The sequence below is a fragment of the Orussus abietinus genome, unplaced genomic scaffold (genome assembly GCF_000612105.2).
Source record: "Orussus abietinus isolate OABI.00-Male unplaced genomic scaffold, Oabi_2.0 scaffold67, whole genome shotgun sequence".
Taxonomy (NCBI): Eukaryota; Metazoa; Arthropoda; class Insecta; order Hymenoptera; family Orussidae; genus Orussus; species Orussus abietinus.
This window is the reverse complement of record NW_019394243.1, coordinates 446,130-470,230: the sequence shown is the minus strand read 5'-3', so window position 1 is coordinate 470,230 and position 24,101 is coordinate 446,130. Positions and strand designations below refer to the sequence as shown.

At 48.0% G+C, this 24,101-nt stretch overlaps 3 protein-coding genes across 4 annotated transcripts; 2 read left to right on the top strand and 1 right to left on the bottom strand.

Annotated features, from left to right (window-relative positions):
• The first annotated feature begins 343 nt into the window (after positions 1-343).
• On the top strand, positions 344-16,980 carry LOC105695900 (metastasis-associated protein MTA3). 2 transcript variants are annotated; one of them, XM_012417915.2, is made up of 12 exons: positions 344-1,088; positions 4,657-4,724; positions 5,242-5,335; positions 9,901-10,083; positions 12,020-12,271; positions 12,363-12,634; positions 12,707-12,895; positions 12,984-13,466; positions 13,569-14,172; positions 14,601-14,750; positions 15,089-15,347; positions 15,576-16,980. In XM_012417915.2, the coding sequence occupies exons 1-12, from the start codon at positions 974-976 to the stop codon at positions 15,712-15,714; spliced, it is 2,808 nt and encodes a 935-aa protein (XP_012273338.1). In that variant the 5' UTR covers positions 344-973; the 3' UTR covers positions 15,715-16,980. The 2 variants fall into 2 exon arrangements, with proteins under 2 accessions (XP_012273338.1, XP_012273339.1); XM_012417916.2 differs by lacking the exon at positions 9,901-10,083 and having other exon boundaries at positions 345-1,088.
• Positions 16,981-18,466: 1,486 nt separating this feature from the next.
• On the bottom strand, positions 18,467-20,945 carry LOC105695903 (KRAB-A domain-containing protein 2). The gene is made up of 2 exons (XM_023432592.1): positions 18,734-20,945; positions 18,467-18,667 (listed from the first exon to the last, which is right to left on the bottom strand). The coding sequence occupies exons 1-2, from the start codon at positions 20,130-20,132 to the stop codon at positions 18,483-18,485; spliced, it is 1,584 nt and encodes a 527-aa protein (XP_023288360.1). The 5' UTR covers positions 20,133-20,945; the 3' UTR covers positions 18,467-18,482.
• A 111-nt stretch (positions 20,946-21,056) lies between these two features.
• LOC105695902 (splicing factor 3B subunit 2) lies at positions 21,057-24,052 on the top strand. Its single transcript, XM_012417923.2, has 3 exons — positions 21,057-21,418; positions 21,828-23,590; positions 23,664-24,052. The coding sequence occupies exons 1-3, from the start codon at positions 21,139-21,141 to the stop codon at positions 23,730-23,732; spliced, it is 2,112 nt and encodes a 703-aa protein (XP_012273346.1). The 5' UTR covers positions 21,057-21,138; the 3' UTR covers positions 23,733-24,052.
• Positions 24,053-24,101: the final 49 nt, after the last annotated feature.

The following is a 24,101-nucleotide window of genomic DNA, read 5'->3' as shown; positions in this document are numbered from 1 at the left end:
TTATATTTATCATTCTTTAATTCGAACTTCAAAGCGCATCGAAAAGAAACGTCATTTAAAGAAAGAAATCTCAAGTATATAAACGAAAAAATGAACGTTCTCATAAATTCTCGATATTTTAGGGAACCTACGGCCGGTTTCTTAGGTATCTGCTTCGATTTTACGTTACCGAGAACTTTGGAACTCCACGGAGGATGCGCCGGGGTCCACGTCGGTTATAAAAAGGCCGCACCAATCGCGGCGGTCGATCAGCCGACGCGCACTCCGATTGGTCGGCACCGAGGGAGGCGTCGCTCGCCGCTTTTGGAACGCATCGAGAGGCAGTCGAGTTCGGTCGCCGGTCTCGGCAACGCGTTCATTCCGTGGTCTGGCCGGTGGCGGCAGTCGGCGGTCTATCCGTGCGAGTTTTCAGTGAGAGTCGTCGAGTCGGACGAGCGCGTTTCCGCCGACGCGGCTCGGGGAGAGAGAGAGAGAGAGAGAGAGAGCATCCGGTGGGTCCTCGCGCGTGCACGTCCCTCGGCGTCTTTCGGTCGGGCAAGCGACGGCGGCGGCGGCGGCGGCGGTGGCGGCGGCGGCGCTCTCGGATGACCGCTCGAGCCGAGCTCGCGATCGCGTCGCGGCGGTGGGGGGGAGGCCCAGCAGCCTGGCCGCTCGTGGCACCGCTCGCCAAAATGAAAATGGCGGTGGTGTTCCCTTGAGCGGAGGTACGGTGACGGACGATGCCCGCCACCCTGACGGACACGTGAGTAAGGACGGTGTGCGCGCATCGCGGCCCCGCTACCCAGCGAGCGGAGCGTCGGCGCGGAGCGGCCCGAGAGGGAGAGCCGACCGACGGCCGAGCGAGCGAGCGGCGGGCGGTCGCCCGAGTCGCGGTGGCGCGATGGAGTGACCCGCCGCCGAGTCCGTTGACTCACGGGGGAGCGCGAGGGTCCGACCCGTCGCGCCTGCCGAGGGGACGTTGGAACGAGCCTTCATGCCGATGCCGGCCGAGTATCTCGAGGCCCACGGGAACCACGAGAACGCGAATTTCGGGCTCGGGGCTACGCAAGACGCCACCAACATGACGGCCAACATGTACCGGGTGGGAGGTAAGCCGCTTTCTCTCTCTCTCTCTCCCTCTCTCTTTCTCTCTCTCTCTCCCTCCCCGCGCGTCCCCGCGCTTCCCTGCGCGTCCCTGCGCGTCCCTCGCATCCTCCCTCGTCCCTCTCCCGCTCGCGGCACCTCGCGGTCCCGCGACTCTCGCGACTCTCGCGACTCTCGCGGCCGGGCCGTCACCGAGGGTCGCGGGCGCAGCTTTAATTAGCCCGAGAAATTAATGTTTGCAAATGGCATCGCGACGGCGTCCCCTGCACCCCCCGCCCCCTTGCTGCCCCGTGCGTCCGGGACCCCTTGTCCAGGTCATGCTAATTCCTCGGCCGATGGATTCACCGATTAACGCTCCTCGCTCGGGTCCTTTCCCTTTGTCGATTTCGGGCCCGTTACGCGCCGGCTCGCCCTATACCTGCCGCCTGGAAATTTCCCAAGGCCCAATTATTGTTCGGGGGATTGACGAAGCCTTACCTGGGCCCGATCGGGACCCGTAAACCTCGCGGAGCGTTATCGGACCGAATCTTTTTTCCTGCTTTTGCAAAACTCGGAGGTGGGCCGCAATCGAAAGGACGCGGCGTCGCTCGGCTTTCGGGGGATCTTCCCGCGAGCTTGGACGGGAAACGCTCGTCCCGATCGAAGGCCTCGATTTCCCGCCCGTTTCGCCCCCCTTCGCCCCCCTTCGCCCCCCTTCGCCCCTCTCCGGGAGTTTATTTCTCGTCCGCCGTCGAGCGAACTCCCGTTTGTGCCCGTTGAGAACTTTTCGGAAAGCCTTGGAAGTAGTCGGTTGAATTTGGCATTTTAGGAAATCGTATTCGGACGAATTAACGGACGGCAGGGTTAACGATGCGCCGTTTTAAATACCGGTTTAGCCAGCTCTCCGAACTCGCTCTCGATTTTGCCCGCGAATCGAGGGAGCGAAACGGCGCAACTCCTGCCCCCCCGGTACCTCCTCCCCAGGGGGAGGAGGAGGAGGAGGTTCTCTTGCACCTCGAAGGAATGTCTCGTATTTTCTTTTTTTTTGGGCCCTACCTCCTATAATATCCGCTTTTATGTACGCGTAAAAGCAACCGGTACAGTTTTGCCGGTGCCCTCTGTGCGTCGTTCGAGCGATTCGCTCGACAACTGGCATTCGTTGTATCCGTTGTTGCGAACGTTGGGTCCTAAATGGAGTCGTTCGCTCTTTGAACGGAGTCTCCGATCGCTCTCCGAGAGCTCGATTCGGGTGTCGCTATATCGCGTTTGTGGCTGTGCATTGATCAATTGTTTACGAAGCGTGAAAGACGTGAAATTTTATTCATTGTTCGCGGGTGTTTTTAAGATTTTCAACGTTTTTACATTATAGGCGCGACCGCAAACTTGGCGCGCTCTCGTCGACGGAAAAAGGCGTAAATTTCGTATTTCACGTTATTTAACCGGAGGATATTGGAATAGAGTTAGAGAAGGGTTAAAGATCGTTGGGAAGATTCGTTTGGTTGGTTTTACTCGTAAATCGGACGAAACTCGGACGTGCCAAATCCTTCCATAGCGGTGTCGCGGTTCACCGGCGATTTGCCCATTTGTAGGAATAGGAATCGTTTTTCTACAAGTTTTAACGGAACGACCGTAACGTTGCGTCATACGGTGGGTGGATATACATATCACGGGGTACCGCTGAAATTTGCAGTTGAATCGATTTGTGGATTAAAACCTATAGATTAATCAAGGCGAATGCCCGGAATACGGTCGTCCCGTTTCTACCTGGTAAATTTGTCTCGTATCCGGTCGGGGCTACCGTTTAACCGATCTAAATGTTTTTTTGCAAAAACGATCGACGCGATCGTTGAGACGAGGATTACCGAGGATTACCTTCGATATTTAAGAAGATACCCTAAGAAGTAGCCATCCGACTGGAGAATGATCGACTTAAACTCGCGACATTTGTTTATGCTTAACTATTTGGTGGGAGCATCGATGAATGTTCAACTCGGAGACGTGTACGTCAGTTTGCTAACGTGTTACCAATTTCGTTTCTAACCTATATCCGCCGTGTGAGGTACGTTCAGAAGTTGTTACCAATAATTGTTAAGAAATTTATTTAATTTTTATGTAAACGCGTGTATAATCTTTTGCGTGATCTCAATGTTTGGCGTTTTAGAAATTGTAAAACTGGAAATAATTCCATGTCAGCGATATCGTCCCACCGCGTAATCGAGTAATTCGTCCCGGCACGATTGATCCACCTGTGTCCATTAAGTCAAAACTTTGGTTATCCAAGTACTTGGTCTTCGATAAAAATGACTCTATTTAGAAATGGCGTCAAAAATAAAGATGAAGCATGGTTATTCAAAGATACGAGAAAAGTCATTAAATTGTAAAAGAAAATGGTTTCACGAAAAATCCGCTAACCTGAAATCTATCGAATGCTACGTGGGCGTTTTTTCGCAGTAAAATATGATATATGTAATGATTTTTCATTTCCGAATTTTACTTATACGTTCAATGTTTTGCTTTGATTTCATTTCTCATGGGTGGGACAAACGATTCGATCGTATTGTAACGACAGAGGACGATTTAGCCACCCGGTGGGAACGAGGAGCCAGATGCGTCGTTTATATTGTACCGTTATAAGCAATATTTTACTCGATTGAACGTCTACCGTGTTAAATAGTATTTATGTACTTTTATGCGTGTGCCCTGCATGCAGAATTTCATAGATAAATGAAATATGAATTCGTTGACTAGAATACCCTGCCAGAAACGTGTCTCTATTGGTATTTTTGTAAACCCGAGACAATTTACCCAACTTTACTCTACTTGCGTCAACGGAAAGAATGCCCATTAAAATGTTTGATCTCGATGGCAGAGCTTTTTTCTCACCCATATTGACAAATTGGCATATTGAATTTACCGACGATAATGACTGCACTTTGAATCGTTATCTTCAATTGATATCCGCTTTACTCCGTTTAACGTTACCCTTGGAGAGTTACTTTTATCGCGCTAAATTGCGAGGAGCGTGGTAAATATCTAGGGTTCCAATGCCGATCGGGTGTTACGGAACTCCGAGGGACATATTTGCGCTAAACTCGTTCCCCGCTTAAATGCTGTCAAATATCGATTGACTTTTATTTGAAGATTTATCGAGTAAACTGCCCCCGGGTCGTTGAGTTAGACGGACATTACTCGCACCGGTTTGCCAGATTGTAATTCAAGGAAGGATTTTCCTCTTTCGGGTGGTCGCGCTTAGACGGCGGAAGGGATGCGAGCTATCGGCCCCTTGCAACGACAAAGGTAGAAAATAACCGAACTTCTCAACTTTTATACGGGGTAGAAATTGTATAGGATCGAAATTCCCTGCTCCCTCTGTCGCCCTCCCCGGCCCATAAGGTGTACCGTACATTTCCGTCCTTGGGCACCTTGGAACTATCCGAAACGTCGTCCCAGTTGTTTCCCATTTCCTCGCAAAAGGCCTTCCAAGTAGAGGTGTCCCGCCTTAGGAACCGTGTCCGACGAATGTTCCCTTTGAAAACGATACGATTGCTTGGTCGATCGACGAACTGTATTTCACTCTTGTGTTTCTTTTTCCAGATTACGTGTACTTCGAAACATCGTCGACGTCCCCCTACCAAATACGCAGGATAGAGGAATTAAATAAGGTCTCCGATTCCTGAGTACTTTACGTCATGGGCTAAGATGGAGTATAATTAGAAATTACTTGCGGTACCGTTACCGAAACAGCTTACACAGGGAGAGGTGCTAGAATTACGCGGACGTTCCTTCGGTGGATTTGATCGGACCATTGATTAAAAAAATGTAGCATTAAAGTTGTAAGATTATTTGAAATCGATGCGAGAAACTCTGGGACCAAAGGAAAACGCCCTTCGTATCGGTTCGAGTAAAATATTTGTTGGTTGGGAAAAAAAATGTGGGGTCGTAATATATTTGATAGCATCCAATAGTTACGGTTACGGTAAAAGGTGTGGTTTTACCCTAAGAGGCTCTCGGTGATATAACGTGGACTACAAATCGTGAATTAACTTTCTTGCGCGATCGTTCGCTCGTTATTCATTGTAGGGCTATGTTACTTAACTACTGACCGTAGAAAATGACGATAAGCGATTAATTTAAAGGTTTGATCGCGATTCGACTAAACGCATCGTATAATCATTTCAGACGGCTAGTGGGAACGTAGAAGCAAAGGTGATGTGTTTCTTCAGGCGGAGGGATTTACCTTCTACCTTGATAATGCTTGCGGACAAACACCAATGTGAGTAGAAAATCAGCTGCGACGATGTTCGACGCGCTGTTGAACATAATTGCTTCGCTAGACCTTGGAGACGGACGAATGCGTCGCGTTTAAACGCTAAGCCGAGCAGCCTGGAAACATTTTCGAAGACCCGATATCGCGAATGACATTCAATTCGAGTAAACCCTTGGGCCGAGCTCTTTTGTGCTTAGACTCGAGAGTACGTAAAGATGAACGATAGTCGTTTAATATTCTAAGATGGATGACATCGGTCTATAGTCGATTTCGGGATTCTCTTTTAACTTGCACAAATTGGGGCGGTAACGAAGCCGTGGCATTGCCGTGAACCGATCGGGATCATCCGAGTGGGGGGTAAACCTGTAAATAATGTAAAACGATAGAAGGAGAAACGTCAATTTTGGTACCACGGTAAATAACGGACTAATTTAATTCGTAACCATATTGGTTTCATCCGTCGAAGGTATTGAATTCAAGCACAAGGGTACTTACGCGATTCATCAAACGTATACACGTTCCGGTTACTTCTCGTTCGAAGCGGGTACCTTTCCGTCGACTTCGGTAGATGCGTTTCTGGGTTTTCACGGTGACATTGATCGCCTCTCTCCTGTTTCCAGGGCTTGATGATTTTAGCTTAGCTCGTAGCTCTCGCCGAACCTGCGCTCTAATACGAAGCTCTAGACGAAGAAACTAACGGTGTTAAATATTTCACGGATGAGGTTCTTTAATAATCGCACCCTAATTGCGCGTCTCTGTATTATTTTATATGGTATGTTATTCGAGTTGGATAATTCGCGAGAGACCAATACACGAACGGTCGAAAAATCCCTGTCGAATCCGTGCACGTTTTACGTTTATAATCTTCGAAATCCGTTTTCCTGGGTTTGATTTATGGAAAGGAATCTAATCCGAAGGAATAAATACCGCCGTCTCGTTGGTTTCCTATTTTTCGGAACGTTAGAAAACCGTTCAATGGCTTTCGGGGAGCAAAGATCGCGATTTCTCGAGCGATAAGTCCGGTATCGATCTTACGACTTATCGCAGGAATGTCTCGAATCGGAGACGTCGATTCGACTAGCTCCAAATATAATCTGGTATTTTTTTTTTCTTGCGATAAGCATTACCTCCTCTTCTTTCCCTTGTCTATTTTCATATACGATGTTGATAAAAATCGCCGTTAACCTCTCGTCAGCGTCACGCGGTTAATATTATTTTTCGGGGAGTCTCGCGAATACAGCCATTTCATGCCCGCGCAAAGACACCCTCGTAGATTTTCGCACGGACATCGATCGGCTCTCCGTAGTCCCAGACTTGGGCTTGCGGTTTTCGCGGCCGACTATTCCTGGTCTCTTGCGATCCTCCCGAAAGGTCAAAATCCACATTAATCGTAAATACGTCCATACCGTTGTTCAGCCGACATTGTCATCGCGATTACCGAATAGCTTCCTTTTTGCCTAGACTCGAGGTGGATTGATATCAATTTCTGATTTCTATACGATACTACATAGGGGAAATAGTCCACTCGCGTTTCATCTCCTCGACGATCCGCTTTCGCGAGGACCTCAAAACAAATATTTCTTTTCGGAGCAAATACAACCTTTCGTGGATTTTCACGGGTGCATCGATCGACTCCCCGCAGTCCCAGTCCCAGTCCCAGTCCCAGTCCCAGTCCCAGACTCTGACAGTTCTCGGGCGCAGGTTGCGCTGGTTTCCCCTGGGACCCAGCTGGGACGCTCCAGCGATGAACGCGATCTTTTCAGATCTTAAAGGAATCGTATTACCATTATCCGAAGAGAACGTCACCGCATTCCTAATTTTGTGCTCGGACTTCTGGAAACACTTTCCTCCGACGTTTCTCGGGCAGGCCTCCCGCTTAAAAGCAACTTCTGGAAGGAACCGCTCCAACGACGGACCCGATCTTCCCGATTCCTAATGGAATCGCGTTACCGGTGTCCGCAAAACGGCCCCGTCCTCCGTAAATCGGGATCACGAGTGCCAGGATATCGAAAGCCCGAAGGCGTCGCTCCATCCGCCGATCGGCTCCGATTTCTAAAGAAAACTCACGAAAACGCGTACACGTAACGCGGACGATCCTTTTAAACGACGGCGGAATCGTCTTCCCATGATCCGGAGAACGGTGCCCCGTCACCTATGTGCCGGAGACTCCCGGAAGGTATCCCGCACGGCCCAAGCGACTGGCAGAAACCTCTGAAAAGAAATTGAATTTCTGCAAAAATTAGCCCCACGGGTCGTGCGACGGGTATCGACTCACCTCGCGCCTCGCGATCTCTCTCGGCCTCCGGACACGAGCGGTCGCGAGTCAGGAAAAGGGCGGCTGCCCTGGGGTCCGGCAGAACCGGACACGTCCATTCCGGAGGGCGGTGGTCCCTTTGAAAACTCCGCCAGGGCGTATTCCGCGCTCATTCCGCGTCCATTCCGCGCCCATTCCGCGCCCATTCCGCGCCCATTCCGCGCGGCGGCGGTAGACGTCGCGGCGCCACAAAGTGCCGCGGCATCGCGAGGTGTCGGGACGCGTACCCGGCGTCGTTGCCGGGTATCTCTCTCCCTTTTTCCTTTTTTTTTATCCCTTTTCTTTTTTCTCTCCGTCTCTCTCGCTCGCGCTCTCTCCTCTCCCGGAGCAATGGCAAAGATAATGAGACGCGAGGATTTGGGGTGGGAATATATAATAAGTAAAGTTGGGGGGGAGGGTGGGAGCGAGAAGATGGGGGTTGTATCGATCTGCCGGGGGTGAGGAAGGTGGTACACCCATCCCCGCNCCCCCGCCCCCGCCCCCGCCCCCGCGTCTCGCCCGGTCCGGCAGTATTTGGCCGCAATCGGACATTTTCCGACGTGGAATATTTCCGAGCGCGTGCCCCGAAATTCGGACCTCCGGGCGAGGCCGCGAGGTCCGCCGGTCTCCGATGCCCTGCATCCGTCGTTTTTCGATCACGTTAGGCGCCATTTTGAGGTTGCGCGGCGGTCGGGTTTTCGCGTCGTTGCGCGACGAATCCCGGGGAAACGATGGACGACGACTTCGTTTCGATGCTTCTAGGGGGATTTTTCGCCCTCGGAGTCGAATGCCATTGTAATCGGTTGACGTTGGACGCCACGTTGACGTCGTATATATGTAATCCCGATGTTTGACGAAATTATTGGTTCAAGGTTCTCGACCATACGCGGAACGTCCGACCTCGACTCGGGAAAGCGCGATGCTTGCGACTTTTCCCTGCGGGTCGTACGAGATTTTTCTCCGCGTTCCAAGTTGGACGCCATCTTGAAGTTCCGTGGTTACAAGTTCCTCGGGAACGCCCAGTCGGAGGTCGTATCTTTGCATCGAACCGCCGGTTTCCCGTGTTCGCAGATTCCGAGACGGCTAACGCCTTTTCCGACTTTACCGAGCGGAATCGCGATCGACCCGTTCCTCGGGCGTTGGCCGCCATTTTGGAGTCTCCGGTTCCAAACTTCCGGGCAGTTGTCCGTCCGAGGTTTGCGATCGTTCCAATTTGAAGACCCGAGATCGTTTTCGAAGGGTTTTGGACGGGACTTCGTAGCTTCGCCGTCGCCGCGATTGTTTAGCCGGGAATTCGGAGTCCGTTTGAGATTTTTTGCGATATTTCCCCGCGACGATACGCCCGGTATTTTCGAAGAACGTTAGACGCCATTTTGAGATTACACGGTTGTGGAAACAGCGTCCAGGGGGTTGCGCCCGCTATATCGAACTGCGAGGTCCCCCCTCCTCTCCGGGATGCGAAACGGTCGCGAATGGTGGATCCGTTTCGCGGATTCCTAGGGGTTCGTTCGCGTCGGGACTTGGCCGAGGTGTCCTCGATATGCCCCGGATCCCCCGGGGAAAATACGCTTTCGGGATCGCGAGTTTTCCGAATGACGCCGAACGCCATTTTGAAACCACGCGGCTGCGGGCCTCGCCACGTCGTCCAATCTATCGCCGACCGATCGCTCCGAGCCGCGGGAAACTGGCCAATTATGATTTGAAAAATTGAATCTCCGATTAGCCCTCCCATTGTGTTTATTTCGAACCCCTTGCGCTAAAATGACACCCCGTTTATCTTGAAAATGGAAACCAAGTGCCACGCGCGTCGACGATTGCTCGTCTCAAAAGTGGGAACGGAGGTTCGTTCCCGCGCAACCCCGAATCGATTCCATCGATTTCCAGCGCGAGCGGTTGGATGGATAGTCTATACGAATGATTACGCGTTCGTTGCCGTGCGGGCTACCGTTTGTGCCGAGAGTCATCTCGGATGGGGCCTTTCGGGAGAAATTGCAGGGCCGAAGGTACAAATTAACGCCGAAAATGAAAAAGATTAGAGGTGCGTATTTACGTTGTCCATTTAGATGAATCTATTCCGCGGGACCTCGGGAAGATATGCCCGAAGGTCCGCTTTCGCAGGTTTGGCGATACTAGGAATAAAATGCGAAATGCGCGGAATCGTCGATTACCCTCGTTAACGCGATTAACGAGAGCGATCGACCCCGACCGATCGTCGCGGCGATGCCCGAAGAAAGACGTGTAAACGGTAGAGTGGGTTTGTTTCTCGTGACAATTCCAGTGGCGAGCGCGGAGCAGCAGAGGTCAGAATCCCCTGCGAGCACGCAGAGCCAGAAACTGGAGAATCCAGACTCTACTAAGGAAATGACTAGTAAAGATGGGATCGGGCCCAAAGTGATGAGCAAAGGGGGCGGGAAGGGGGGCTGGTTGAAGGCCCCGCTATCGGAGGCCCAGGAGCCCCACGGTGAGTGATCGACCGATCGAGAGCCCATTTTGCGGACGAATCCGACCGTTGACTCGGGGGAAAGGAGAGAATTTAGAATCCACGACCTCGAGTCCGACGTTCGCGGACGCAATTCCTCGATTATGCGCGATTCGGGACGTTGCGGTTGACGTTACGGTTGGACCTCCCACGACGCACGAGAGAGCGAATCGTTATCCGGAAGAGCCGAGGGGAACGATTTCTCTGCACCCGACGGTGTTCGAGAGATGCGTAGAATCTATATTTTTTTTCTAATTGCGAAAGAAATTATCGATAAGGAAAGGAACGAGAATGTATTTATCCGGAAGCCAGAACGAACTGCCCGATTTGGCACTTGGACGTTCTGGCATTCGAGAGTATTCGCATTTCGGTGTTTACCGTTTAGGCCAAGCGTCGCGTCGCCGTTGGAATAGAAATTGGAATAGAAATTGGAATACGTACGCGGGTTAGGCCGTGCACTCGTGTTTTGCAAGGGATACGTGCGTTAACGCTGGCCACGGCTCCGTTCGTATATCTCGAACGATTCCATCGGCACATCGGAGGGTCCGGATTAGGCTAGCTCCCTTTACCCCGGAGCTAGTCTTCCATTATCTCCGGATCTGCGTATTACCCGGGAGGCCCAACCGCACTCCGCATGCTTTGCTCTTCGAGCGAACGTAGTCCCGAATACAGAATTTACTTTTTTTTTTTCTTTCCCCAAACGATGACAGTGAAATAGTTTTGGATCGGTCAGTTGTTACCTTCGATTCGCGGAGAGAAAAAAAATCATTTGATGCTTGTAATCGATCAAATGTGTGACGTCGTCGATTTTTATTTGTTTCGCTGATACGTTCGATTCGATTGAAAATAGAAGACCTCTGGGTGCGACGCGATACTGGGAAACACGGACCCTTCGTAGATTCCTCCGTAAATGGGACACATTTTGCGCTTGATCGTTTCGTTTAATTTCAACCAAAAGCCTATGATGATTAAAAGCTACCGATTCTGCGGCGGGATTTATGTAAAATTCTTTGAAATCTTGGTGAATGCCTTTAGTCTGGGTCCACTTCGCTGTAAGGCCAAAGAGACAGAATCTTGGATCACGCTGGGCTGTTTCCCTTGCAGTTAAGCGTTGCAGCCCGGTACCTGTTCCTTTCGTATTAAAAGGACGGTCCGTACATCCTCTAATTAGATTGTCTCCTCCTCTTTCTCCTCTTTCTCATGCATTTTCTCACGTATTTCGTTCATTTTCGCATTTTATTGCGCACAGTCCAGTCATACGTCCCATAATACTTTACAGCATTTCCTTCAATTTTCTGGCCAATGTTCTCTCACGCTGTCTGTCCGTCCATCCGTTTTCTTCTTACCTTCTATCGTAGGTAAATCCCGCCGCGACAGAATGATGAATCTTTAGTAATCTGAGGCTTTGTTAACGACGCGATTATCCCTGGTTGACCGAACTTAATTTCTACTTGGCTGCAAATGGAAGGTGCAAAGTTGCTTTCGATTACTTTTTGGTTCGCCCGTTCTTGCTAGATCATTTTCATTTAGTACCGTCAATTTTTATTGTTTTCGTCGCGTTTCTGCGTTTCGTTTGCAGATTATCTCTCTTGCGATCGCTACCCTCGATGATAAGGAAGGAGAGCAAAAATTTCTTTCCGAAATGGTTGGTCAACTTTTCGGAATGTCTTACCAAAATCATCGACAGCTACCCATTGTCCTTGGGAACCGAGAAGAATCGGATTTGACCAAGTCAAGGAAGACAATTGATCATTTTGACTTTCGGATTTTTTGCTCTTTGTCATTCGATATATTTTACATTTTGAGTTTCGTTCTCACGTTTAACTCTGGCATGTCGGTTGCGCGCTTGTCCTATCACGATATTCTTTCTTTTGAAATTCAAGGTCCGTGTTTAATATGTATCGACGTTTACCCGCAGGGATGGAGGAAGGAATAGTAGGTGCCGGAGGAGTCGCCGAATTGAGTACGAAGCAACGTCACCAAATGAAGCACAGAGAGCTCTTCCTCTCCCGACAAGTCGAAACCATGCCGGCTACTCACATAAGGGGAAAGTGCTGCGTGACGCTGCTCAACGAGACCGAATCCTTGTTGAGCTACCTTAACAAGGAAGACTCCTTTTTCTACTGCTTGGTGTTCGACCCCGCTCAACGTACATTGCTGGCTGACAAAGGTAACGAGCGTTCGTAACGTGCCATTATTTCATACGTTTGCGATTATTCGAGTAAAGCTCATCGTCCGCGTAAACGATTCCGTTACTCTAGGGGAAATCAGAGTCGGCAGCAGATATCAGGCCGACGGGATCGTCTCGTCGCCTTTGACCTCGGCGGAAAGGGAGTCCGATCCGCGCAGGTTGCAGGACCTCGAAACGCTGGTGTGGACCCCTCGTCATTCGCTGACGGATCGTCAGATCGATCAATTCCTCGTCGTCAGTCGGTCCGTGGGCACCTTTGCGAGAGCCCTCGATTGTTCGTCCTCCATTAAACAACCCTCGTTGCACATGTCCGCGGCAGCTGCATCAAGGGACATTACCCTTGTAAGTCGAGAGATCGCCAAGAACTGGATCTTTAAGCGAGCCACGAAACGTAAACGTATCTTCCTTTCGCAGTTCCATGCAATGGATACCTTACACCGACATAATTACGACGTGGCAAAGGCGATGTCGTCTTTGGTGCCAAGTACTGGCCCTGTATTGTGCAGAGACGAAATGGAGGAATGGAGCGCCTCCGAGGCGAATCTCTTCGAAGAGGCTCTTGACAAGTATGGAAAGGATTTTTCCGACATTCGTAAAGATTTTGTGAGTAAAAGTCGTTATGAATCATCCGCTAAGATCGCTACCTCGTTGGTCGGAGAGCTCCGTTTTACCGTTACCTCTTGATCCCCAGCTCCCCTGGAAAACGTTGAAGAACGTGATCGAGTATTACTACATGTGGAAGACGACGGATCGCTACGTGCAGCAGAAAAGGGTGAAGGCCGTGGAAGCCGAGAGCAAGCTGAAGCAAGTCTACATACCAAACTACAACAAGACTCCCGTATCCTCGACCGTGCCTTCGACTGCCACGATAATACCGCTCGGTAATACCAACAATAGCAACGGGAAGGCCGTCAACATCCTCAACGGCAGTAGCAACGGCAACATCACCGGCAACATCACCGGCAACATCACCGGCGACGGCGGCGGCGGCGGTGGCGGCGGTGGCGGCGGCGGCGGCGGCGGCGGCATGCTGGTCGTGGGAGTCGGCGGAAAACCCTGCGAGAGCTGCCAGGTCATGCAGAGTCCCCAGTGGTACGCCTGGGGGCCGTCTCACATGCAGTGCCGGCTCTGCCAGTCGTGCTGGATGTACTGGAAGAAGTACGGAGGGCTCAAGGTACCCGCATCCGCTTTCCGCTACCCGTTAGGCTACGAGTAGCGCCTTCTCCCGCGCACCGGACCGAGTCAAGGACGCCCCTTCGCTTTCTGCCCCATCCAGGTCCCCTCGCGCATCGACGACGTCGACCTGGACCGCAAGAGGGGCGGCGCCGGCTCGGACGAGGAAGGCAAAGGAGTCGGCGGAGCGCATCGGCCGCATCGCTGCAGCATCCCATCGTGCGGCAAGGAGTTCAAGCTGAAGGCGCACCTGAGTCGCCATTACGCCAGCGCCCACGGCGTCGACCTGCGGGGCAGCGGAGCCGGGGGCGGCGGCGGCGGAGGAGGTTCGCCGCGACCCGTCATGAAGACCCGCTCCGCCTTTTACCTGCGCACCTCTGCCCTGGCGCGGGCCGCTCGCCGCCTTTGCGCCGCCCAGCTGCGCACCCGCCACGCGGCGCGCGCTCCGCACCAACCGGTCAACGCGGCCCCCCTCAGGCACCTCTGCGCTTCGCCCCAGTTGACCTCGAAGAGCCCCGCGGAGCTGCGCATCCTGGCGCGCGCCGTCCGGCCCAGGCCCCGTCCCCGCGTCACGGACATCGCGACTCGTCTCGGCGATCATCCCGCTCCGAGGCAGCCCGGCGACTGGGACTGGTTGGCCCTCACCGCGCCCGCCCAGCGCAAGCAGCCCGACCGCGTGTCCTTCCCAAGGCCGCCCAAGGCCCCCGGTACGTGCGACGCCCGGTGCCCTGGGTGACTCTTCGTTTCCCAGGAATCTTGTAGGATGAGGGTCGGACCTGGCTCTTCCGAGCTGGCGTTTGGCTTTCTCGGAATTACTGGGGGTCTTCGGTTCGGAAGCGGTCCTCGTAGCCCAGTTTCGGATAACGGGAGATTTTGGGGAACCGGTGGGGCTGGGAGGTTATTAGCATCCGATACCCACGTTGTCGCGTGATTCGTCCCTTGCCTGGCGATTTTTTTTCGATGGATGGACGCATTTTTCTCGTTATTTCAAATGAGCGTAACTCGCCATCGCGAGGCAAGGGGTTCCCAACGATGGCGAACGAATCCTCTTGAGTTTATGCGATAGATCGTAGGTAGAATCGTTGATGAACGCGGCCGTTAGTTGGAGTTATTTAATGTCAACGTAATTTTGCAGACGGCAGCCTCCTGTACGAAAGAGTACCGAACAAGCCAGAGATCGACAGACTGCCCTTAACACCTCCTCAGCCGCAACCAGCTCTGCAAACGCAGCAGACGATCCTGAAGCGAACGAGGCCACCCTTTGATGAGATCAATGGCTCGGATGGTAAATTTTATATCGAACTCCCCGACGAGCTTTCCCATCCGATTCCTGCCCTTGTTCGTCCGATTAATCGTAAACACCGGAAACTTGTCGTATTGAATGTTGTCTCTGTTTATTGGCTTCTACTCGGATGTGGATTGGGACGAAGGTAATGAAAATATTCAACGGAACGATCGCGTGAACCGCATGCCTCGCCGAGAATCAATTTGACCATTTTATTCCGTTCGACGTCGTTACAAAACTTCTCGAGTTCGAATCGTTTTCCAAAGTCTCCTTTGGAGTAAACGACCGTTCGAGCAACGTTTCGGTGTCCGCAACTAATGGTTATCTTCCTTCGTCAGGTATCGCCCTGAACGCAGGGCTCCCTGGTGGACCGCCCGCAAAAAGAGCTCACTACTCGCAACAGCTGCACCCAAAGCACGCGTTGGAACATGCCGCACCTACGGTGCTTCCTCTTGCACCGCCTCTGAATGGAAGAGCGGCTCATCCTCATTCTCTTCCACACGGGCCACCGTTATCGAGGAGCAACGCGCGCAAGCAGGTCATTTCGTGGATGGATGCACCCGACGACGTTTACTTTCGAGCCTCCGATCAGACAAAGTTAGTACATGACCTCGAAGAACCGCCAGTTGCACGACTCCTGAGCATAAAGACGCGTTTCGCCCTCTTCGTTCCATCCTAAGAATCCGTCATTTGTCCTGTTATCAAAAAGGTACATTTGAAAGGAAAACGAAGTGACGCATCTTTATGTCAGAAATCGTGGGTACCGATCGAAGGACCTCCGCCGTTCTCGCACATTCTCACCAACGTATTCGCGTTCCATTTTAGAAGACTCAGAAAAACCTTGTCTTCGGTGGACTTACGAAGAGCGGCACGCAAGCCATGGCGCAGACTGCCCGCTCCCCTCCACCCTCCCCATCCTCAGAGATCGTCGCGAGGCGACAACATGGTCGTGATCCTCGACTGAACTTCCCACCGGGAACCGCTAGGCGAGCCAGCCGATGTGAATCGAGTCAACCGTGGAGGAATTAAGAATCTAAATGTAATCCAAACTGGTGGAATGCCCGGAGCGAGGCTTTGCTTGCGCGCGGCCCGGCGTTCCGTTCTCTGGCGACTCGAGGGTTTCTCGTGCGGAGACCGATCGCTACCGAAAGCTTCTTCGATGCCCTCTATGATGGCCAATCGACGCAAATATCCGAAGAGACATCACCGATCATCGTTAAAAAAAGGCCGCGCGTGTCCCACGCGAGCGATGCACCCCGCTTGGCGTGCCCTCCTGTGCACGTGTATGGACGACGGGAGCGCGTCTTCGGAATCAACGTTGGGGTCGAACTTAACGAATCGAGTCATTCACCGTGAATCATGATTTTCTATACGTATTAATTAATTATTGTTGTTATTAATAATAATTATTATTATTAACTGAATGTACATATTACACATACATACCGCACATTCATACACGCATAGCCCAGGCGACGGTGCCCATGAACCGTGGACACGTCTTTAAAGAGTTGGTAGAGATATTGGCCCGTGCGCGAGCAACGATTTGAAACGCGCGCCACACGCGCTGTCTCTCTCGCTGCGGATGACGGAGACCAAACCGAGGGCGAGAGGAAGGGAGCGCGCGCCTATAAGAGTGAGTGCGAGTGCAAGTGGGAGAGAGAGAGAGAGAAAGAGAACGAAAGAATGCTCATTGTGAATATTTTTATTAAATTTTCAAGTTTGATGACTTCCGTCGCAACAATTAATAAATAAACATAAGCATAAGTGGGAAATAGCTCTGTATTTCTCCTGCCTACGGTGTCCATTTTGCGTCGATCGTTAGGCAAATTGTGTTTGTACATACTATTTGTACCCACACGTCGCTCGACATGGCTCGGATATACAGCTCTCACCGTACCGATTTATAAGTCTTATTATTTTCTTTCACTCTTACGCCACGCCGCTCGGAAAATCCCTTCTGTTTTATTTAATAAATTATGCATTTCTTTCGATACCACCCGAGATATATTCATGTGTATGCACGTGTACAGGTACTTATGTCGAGTGTCGTTTCGGCGGTACGAAGTTCCATTGGTTTGGCCTGAAACAGCTTGAAGGCTCATGCTTTCTTTCAAATGTAGTCTTTTATTTATTTCATTTTTAACTTATCTCCCCGGTATTCAATAGCATATCCAAATTGTCCTTGAAATATAATAAAGCTATCTGATTTTTCTTAGTTGCAAAACTATGATGCATGGTGTTAATGGACCGAAATTTAAATCCTAAATCTGATGCGTGTGTTTCCAAAATGCTATCATTAACGATTTTTAATTAGATATAGACGTATTACGAATGTAATTGGAAAGTTTCTCATAAATTAATTCTTATTTAAAGTATAATTACATAATTACATAAATTAATTCTTATATAAACCTTGAACAAATTAGAACGAATCGGTCGTGAACAATGAATTCCTTTTGTCGTTTTCTTGTTTAGCTAGGTACACATCCGAACGCGAACCACTAATCTATATGCTAATTGGATAGCCGATACCTATTTGTTCCATACGGAGATGACTTCGACGAATTCAAGGCACCCCAGTGCCACTGCACCTGGGCAGCGATACTAAATAAGTAACGGGGACGCGTGTGCAAAAGTTGAGAACTGTCGATCCGTCGATCACGGCAATAATAAACGTCGAACCGTCAATTGGCGAAGGTAAACGTTTAAGGTATAAAGAACGGAAGAGTCATAATTTACGGGTAAAATTATACGTTGGGCATGTCGAAAGAAAGCTTTGACTAAAACAAAACGGTTCTTTTTTTTTCGAGGGTATTTTAATAAAAATGGTAATTATTTTTTTACAGTAAATTAATTTGAATTAATTTGACACCTGTACTATCGACAGTCGAATGACGCGTTGTTTTGATGCATGCGCAAGTACTACGATATTAGTTGATGTGCCCGTAACCAGAGGGCTGTGGTCCCTTCAAAACGTCCCGCCGTTTTGTAGGATATCAGGTATGTACCCAGCTTAAATCATATATATCTCGACTTCGCATTACAATGGAAGGAGTAAATTCTAATACCATGTGAGCCGTCGGCTAAACATATTACGTCCTATTTCTACGTAGAAAATAAATCGAGTTAGAAATTTAATATTAAACAGTGTTGAGTTGAAATAATTTTGAACGTAAGCGCCAAATTAAGTATTCCCTAAAAATGTTTACGTGTTTACATGCGCGCTAAAAGACGTTCATAACCTAGCGAATACATGTCATGTATCTGCAGCACCCGCCATATTGTAAACGTACAATTTTAAACAATTATAAACACAAGCAGTGAACTAATTTATTATTCTTTACGGAGATGTTTCTTCAAAAATATTCCCGTGCTTATATATGTTACGGTGAAACACCGAAATCTGGAGAATGTCGACTTTCACCGGTGAATGTCAACATTCACATAGTCGCTTAATGTATGTCCGAAATATTTGCTAAATACCCTTATTTCTGACTTACACCGGTAAATGTTGACATTCACCATGCACTAATGGTGAATGTTGAACATGTTGGAGATTTATATTTTCTTCTCCGTAATTCAGTCGCTATAAAACGTCACAAGGGTGACGTAACTTTTTCGCCTCTCTTTCTGAAAGGAATGACCAAGAATTTAAAATACACAGTACATTCTACATGAGAAAAGAAAATAATAGTTATAAAAAAATTACTTACTTATGTGATTCAAATCTTATTTATTGCAACAACTTAAACTATTATGACACTTTGAATTGCACAAGAGTCCCTTGCTTTTACAACTGCATTTATTTGTGGAACACTTCCTTTTGCATTGACAGCGTGTATAGCCTTGTCCCCCGCTTCTCGAATTAGCTGCAGCTGCTTCTCTCAGCGACATTTCTTGAAAAGAAATCTCATCTATGGAAAGTAACTTTTCTTTACAAATTACGAACTGATTACGTGTGTAAAGCTGCTTGAGGGTACCATTTTTATTTGCCAGTTTATAGAAGTCGGAGTCTTCTATTCCAACAACAACCGCTAACACATTTTGGCTATCTGTACGACCACGGTCGACATCAGGGACTTGTATTCGTACATTGTCACCAATTTGAGCAGGAGGAAATTGTTTTTGTGAGGTTCGTAACATCTTTGTTGCTGGCAATAGAAGATTTTCTTTCGCGGCCGCTCTTTTTATAGAAATCAACTCGTGTTTTTCAGACAGAATTTGATGTGAAGACGTAGGTTGTAGGTCCTCTTCAATATTTTTCTTTGGAATATGGTTTTCGGTATGACCACCGCTCAAATTTTTTTGATAAGCATTAACAGTTTCTTCAAGCTGTTCTTCGGTTTCAGAAGTATTGGCAATTTCTTCGAGTTGTTCTTCAGTTTCAATATTTGCGATTTGTTCGCCAGGCAAAAAAGTCGATGCTATGCCTCTTTTTGCTTTAACGCCAAACATGGCTTCATAAGGACTTTGGCGTATTCCTTCGTGGTATGTAGTGTTCTTGGCAAATTGAACAAAGGATAAACCATCTGACCATTTATTTGTATCGTTTTCATTCATCCATGCAGTTAGCATATTCTGTATATCCTGATTGGCCTTTTCAACCGAGCCTTGTGTTTGACTGTAACGAGGCTTTTCATGAACTATTTTAACATCTTTCCACATAGCGCATATTTCGGATATGACTCGATTACTAAATTCTCTACCATTATCTGATTGCAATATTGCTGGTGCACCAAATGTTAAAAATATTGAAAGAACGTGACGCGCTACTTCTTCAGCACTTTTAGTTTTCAAAGGTCGTAGCTGGACAAACTTAGTTAAATGATCTTGATACACCATTATGAACTTATATTCGCCATCTCTGTTTGACTGCAGATCTATCAGATCAACTTGACATCTTGAGTTTAATTCAGAACTAACCATTGGCTTCGCAACAATACCTTTCTTAGGTGCACTGTGTTTCATTTGACACTGTTTGCATAAATTTAAATACAACATTACAACTTCATATGTAATATTTTTGTATTTAACTTGCAACTCTTTAAGCATACGTGTTCTTCCTCCGTGGCCTATTCTGATGTGAGTTTCATATAGTATACTGTACAATTCTTCATTGGTAACATAATACTGTATGTTCGTTTTCCCTGGTTTTAATGGTACAATTAAGTTCTCTTTATCTTTAATTTTTAAAACATCAAAACGTTTTAATCGTCTATAATCCAAAGGTGTGTTGCATTTAATTTTAGCAGAAACCACTTCAGAAAGTATTTTAGAATACTTTTCTTGAGAAAAATAAAGACAATTGTCTTCTCGTTTACCCGCAATTAATGCATTTAACTTTTCAAGAAAAAGATCACGATTTACTGCAGTATCCATTTAGTATAAATTAGGGTATCGGAAAAAAAATTAAGAAAACGTTGCTTGCGTTATCAAAGCTCGCATAAGACTGACGAAGCTGATTGACTCCGAGCAGAACGAAGGATTTGGCGGGAGAGAGCCAGCGCTTGTTTTTTGACTTTTCTGTTTTGACCTCCACCAGAGCATACCTGTGATTGTCGACACACACTGGAGAGGGTCCGAATGTACAAGAATGTAATGAAATATTCGATCTTTCACCGACCTATTTGGTATCTGTTGACATTCACCGGTGAAAGTCGACATTCTCCAATTTCGGTCATTCACCTTAACATATATATGCTAAAAAACGTTTATAACCTCGTGGATGCCGTATATCGTATATACGTGTATGGAATCCTCCATATTCGAAACGTAACTTCCTGGTTTTCTACGATTTTCTACGGTAAACTACTTCATTTACGTAATGTATGTACGTCAAAAACATCGAAAAATTGGCAATCCTGCCAGTTTAATTACATTTTCTTCAAGCCCCGTAAACTTCCTCCCATCTTTTCTTCTTGCATTATTTCTACCGTCGGTATAAGTATATCTGAAATAAGTCTGTGCGCTTTCGCCCAAAAGTGCACGATTCTTATCTCAGGACCCGATGTATTTGTACAACGATTTTACTTAGTTTTACCTGATTCTCTACTCGGTTAGTTAGGCACCGCTGGGCACCGCTTACCGCTCCCACATTCCTTGAGCCGAAGGCTCGTTCAGGCTCGTTCCCATCCCGCGGTCTTTTAATCCGTCCGCTTCCTCACCTCGCTGGCCGAGTCCCAGCAAAACTCATTTTCGGTACAGTGGCGCGACCAAGCGGCGCGAATCGGAACTATTTTGGATACACGCATTTTAACCAAGCAATGGGCTTCTAGGAGACGTCGGAATTCATCGGCGTGGCTGTGCATGGCTGTGCGTGGTTGATGTTTGCGGGCGTCGGGGAACGTTTTATTTAAAAGCGATAATCGTTTTTCATTTATACATCATGGAAACTCAACAGCCTCTGCTTAGTCTTTTAAGTTTAAAGGTAGCACCACCTTCGGAGGTGCAACATTCGAGTTTAGAGGAAAACGTGGAAAGAGTCGTGGATGGAGAGGCGGTGAAATTGCCCGCAGCTCTCGAGCAGGCTTTAGCCTTCAAAAATGAGAGAGCTAAGGAAGTTGGAGCCGATCCGAACGAAGTTCTTGTCCCGGGAGTATCCCCCGATAACGAGAATGCTGGAGAGGAAACTGCCCCAACGGCGGAAGACGCTTTACCTAAAATGGGTAAATAGGTGCATTTGAGGGGTGATGGGATGGCATAAGATTAATTACTTATTTAAAAACACATCACGCATTAGTTGCATATGGTTACAAAAGTTTCAGTTTCTCTAGAAAATCCATTTGCACGTGATTCTTTGTTGAATAAGAAAATGATTCAAAGTTATGTTAATTATTATTAGTCAGTGCCTCTTGTTGGAGAATGTAATAGTATTGTAATACCGTTATTAATATTAATGTTGCAACACGTTATGTTTGTTATAGATTAGGACTATTTTGAAAGTTTAGGAATTTTCTTTTAATGACAATTTTGCAGTAAACGTGTTAACTTGACATCAATGAAATAGAAACTTCATTGCGGATAGTATTCAAAATGTGTTCGTCAAAACTTATTAGAATATGTTTTATTTGTCAGACATTGTTCCTGGGAAGACAGATGCTAAAACGAATAAAATAAAAAAAAAGAAGAAGAAGAGAAAGAAGAAACATAGCGAAGAAAAAAAGGATCAAGAAAAGAAGAATAACATGGATGAGGGTAAAACTCACGACATGCCCGAGGTTGAATACATACAAGAGATTCCAAGCGTTAACGATTTGGAGCCAATGTATCGCCAGTTTGCTAGAGTTTTTGAAGCATTTAAATTGACAGAAGTAGAACCTCGTTCTAACGATACGAGCGATAAAGGCGAGCCTATAGGACAATACCCGCCTACAGCTGCTGTTCCAACAACAGGTACTGCACCTAGTAAAATACCTCCATTGGATGATTTTGACGACGAGGCTGGTCAGCAACAACAACAGCAGGGAGTCGGTGAAAATGGTGCACCACGTCTGTCAAAGAGAAAGCTTAAGAGGTTAACTCGTCTGAGCGTGGCCGAACTGAAACAATTAGTCGGACGTCCTGATGTCGTCGAAATGCACGACGTTACGGCAAGAGATCCTAAACTTCTCGTTCAGTTAAAAGCACACCGTAACACGGTACCGGTGCCACGACACTGGTGTTTCAAAAGAAAGTATTTGCAAGGAAAGAGAGGTATCGAGAAGCCTCCTTTTGACTTACCAGATTTCATCAAGCGTACAGGAATCACAGAGATGAGAGCTAGTCTGCAGGAACGTGACGACACTCGAACCCTTAAAGCGAAAATGAGGGAGAGGGCGAGACCTAAGTTAGGAAAAATCGACATCGACTATCAGAAGCTACACGATGCCTTTTTCAAATGGCAAACTAAACCACGTATGACTATTCATGGAGACTTATATTACGAAGGTAAAGAATTTGAAACGCGATTGAAAGAGAAAAAACCGGGTGAATTGTCGGATGAATTGCGCACGGCATTGGGTATGCCAGTGGGTCCAAATTGCCACAAAGTACCTCCTCCCTGGTTAATCGCGATGCAACGCTATGGCCCTCCACCGAGTTACCCCAATTTAAAAATACCTGGATTGAATGCACCAATCCCCGAGGGTTGTGCTTTTGGCTACCATGCCGGAGGCTGGGGTAAACCTCCCGTCGACGAGACAGGGAGACCATTGTACGGGGATGTGTTCGGGGTAGCTCGTGCTCCCGGAGGTGATGCCGTCGACGAGGAGGTGGATAGAGGAATGTGGGGAGAACCAGAGTCCGAATCATCGGGAGAAGAGGACGAAGACGAAGACGGAGAAGAGGGTGGAGATGGCGAAGGCGACGGCAAGGATGGAGATGGCGATGCGAGTGGATTGGTAACTCCTGGAGCCGAGGGTTTGATCACTCCCAGTGGTATCGCGTCGATTCCCGCGGGTTTGGAAACTCCAGAAACAATAGAACTGAGAAAGAAGAAAATTGAAAGTGAAATGGAGGGTGGCGATACGCCTGCACTGTACACAGTCCTCCAGGAGCGTCGAACCGAAGGCTTGGGAGCGAGCATGATGGGCAGTACTCACGTGTACGACATGACCGGAGCTGCCGGCGGTCAAGCACCTCCTTCGGTGATAGCAGCTCGTCGTGGAATAAGTGGTTCGGCAACGGATAGTCGTGGAGAAAAAGATGGAGCCGTGGAGTTAGCCTTGGACCCAAGTGAATTAGACCTCGATTCCGAAGCAATGGCGTCGAGATACGAGGAGACTATGCGTTCTCGACAAGCACATCTCAGACGAGAAGACTTATCGGATATGCTGCAAGATCACGTGCAACGACAAAAGGTTTGTAAATTAATGTTATTACAAGTCGTTTTTAAGCTACTCGGTATTAATTATGGTTTCATAATTATTGCAGAGCAAGAGAAAACGGCAGCAAAATCAAGATACAAAATCATCTAAAAAGTACAAGGAGTTTAAGTTCTAAACTAAGTTCTACTTATTGGTGAATAATTAGACTGTCCCTAAAAGATGGCCGAATTTAATTCAAAGGAACTAATGCATTACGTAACTTAAGTGTATTAAGATTAAATTGTAAATTTGACATTTACGTTATGTAATGTTTAGGATAACAGGTAAAGAGCATACGTTGGAAGCATGGTTTTATGTATAAAACGTTTTGCCAAGGTCTGTTATTTTTCTTTCATTCTCTCGGTAAGTATTTTGTAAAGTAAAAGTACACATTATGTCAAGGAAAAGAAATAATGTATATCACGTATTTACAATTAAAACAAATATTTTGCTTTATGCAAATCATTTCCAATTAAAAGAAAATAAAGTCGAGTAAATTGATCAT

Bases quoted from the DNA above. Each gene is read 5' to 3' on its own strand.
- LOC105695900 (XM_012417915.2), top strand. From the start codon at position 974: ATGCCGATGCCGGCCGAGTATCTCGAGGCCCACGGGAACCACGAGAAC. The intron at 10,084-12,019 runs GTGAGTGATCGA...GTTTACCCGCAG, and splicing joins GGAGGCCCAGGAGCCCCACG to GGATGGAGGAAGGAATAGTA. The intron at 12,896-12,983 runs GTGAGTAAAAGT...CTTGATCCCCAG, and splicing joins CCGACATTCGTAAAGATTTT to CTCCCCTGGAAAACGTTGAA.
- LOC105695903 (XM_023432592.1), bottom strand. From the start codon at position 20,132: ATGGATACTGCAGTAAATCGTGATCTTTTTCTTGAAAAGTTAAATGCA. The intron at 18,668-18,733 runs GTACCCTCAAGC...TACTTTCCATAG, and splicing joins TAAACTGGCAAATAAAAATG to ATGAGATTTCTTTTCAAGAA.
- LOC105695902 (XM_012417923.2), top strand. From the start codon at position 21,139: ATGGAAACTCAACAGCCTCTGCTTAGTCTTTTAAGTTTAAAGGTAGCA. The intron at 21,419-21,827 runs GTAAATAGGTGC...TTTATTTGTCAG, and splicing joins AGACGCTTTACCTAAAATGG to ACATTGTTCCTGGGAAGACA. The intron at 23,591-23,663 runs GTTTGTAAATTA...TAATTATTGCAG, and splicing joins ATCACGTGCAACGACAAAAG to AGCAAGAGAAAACGGCAGCA.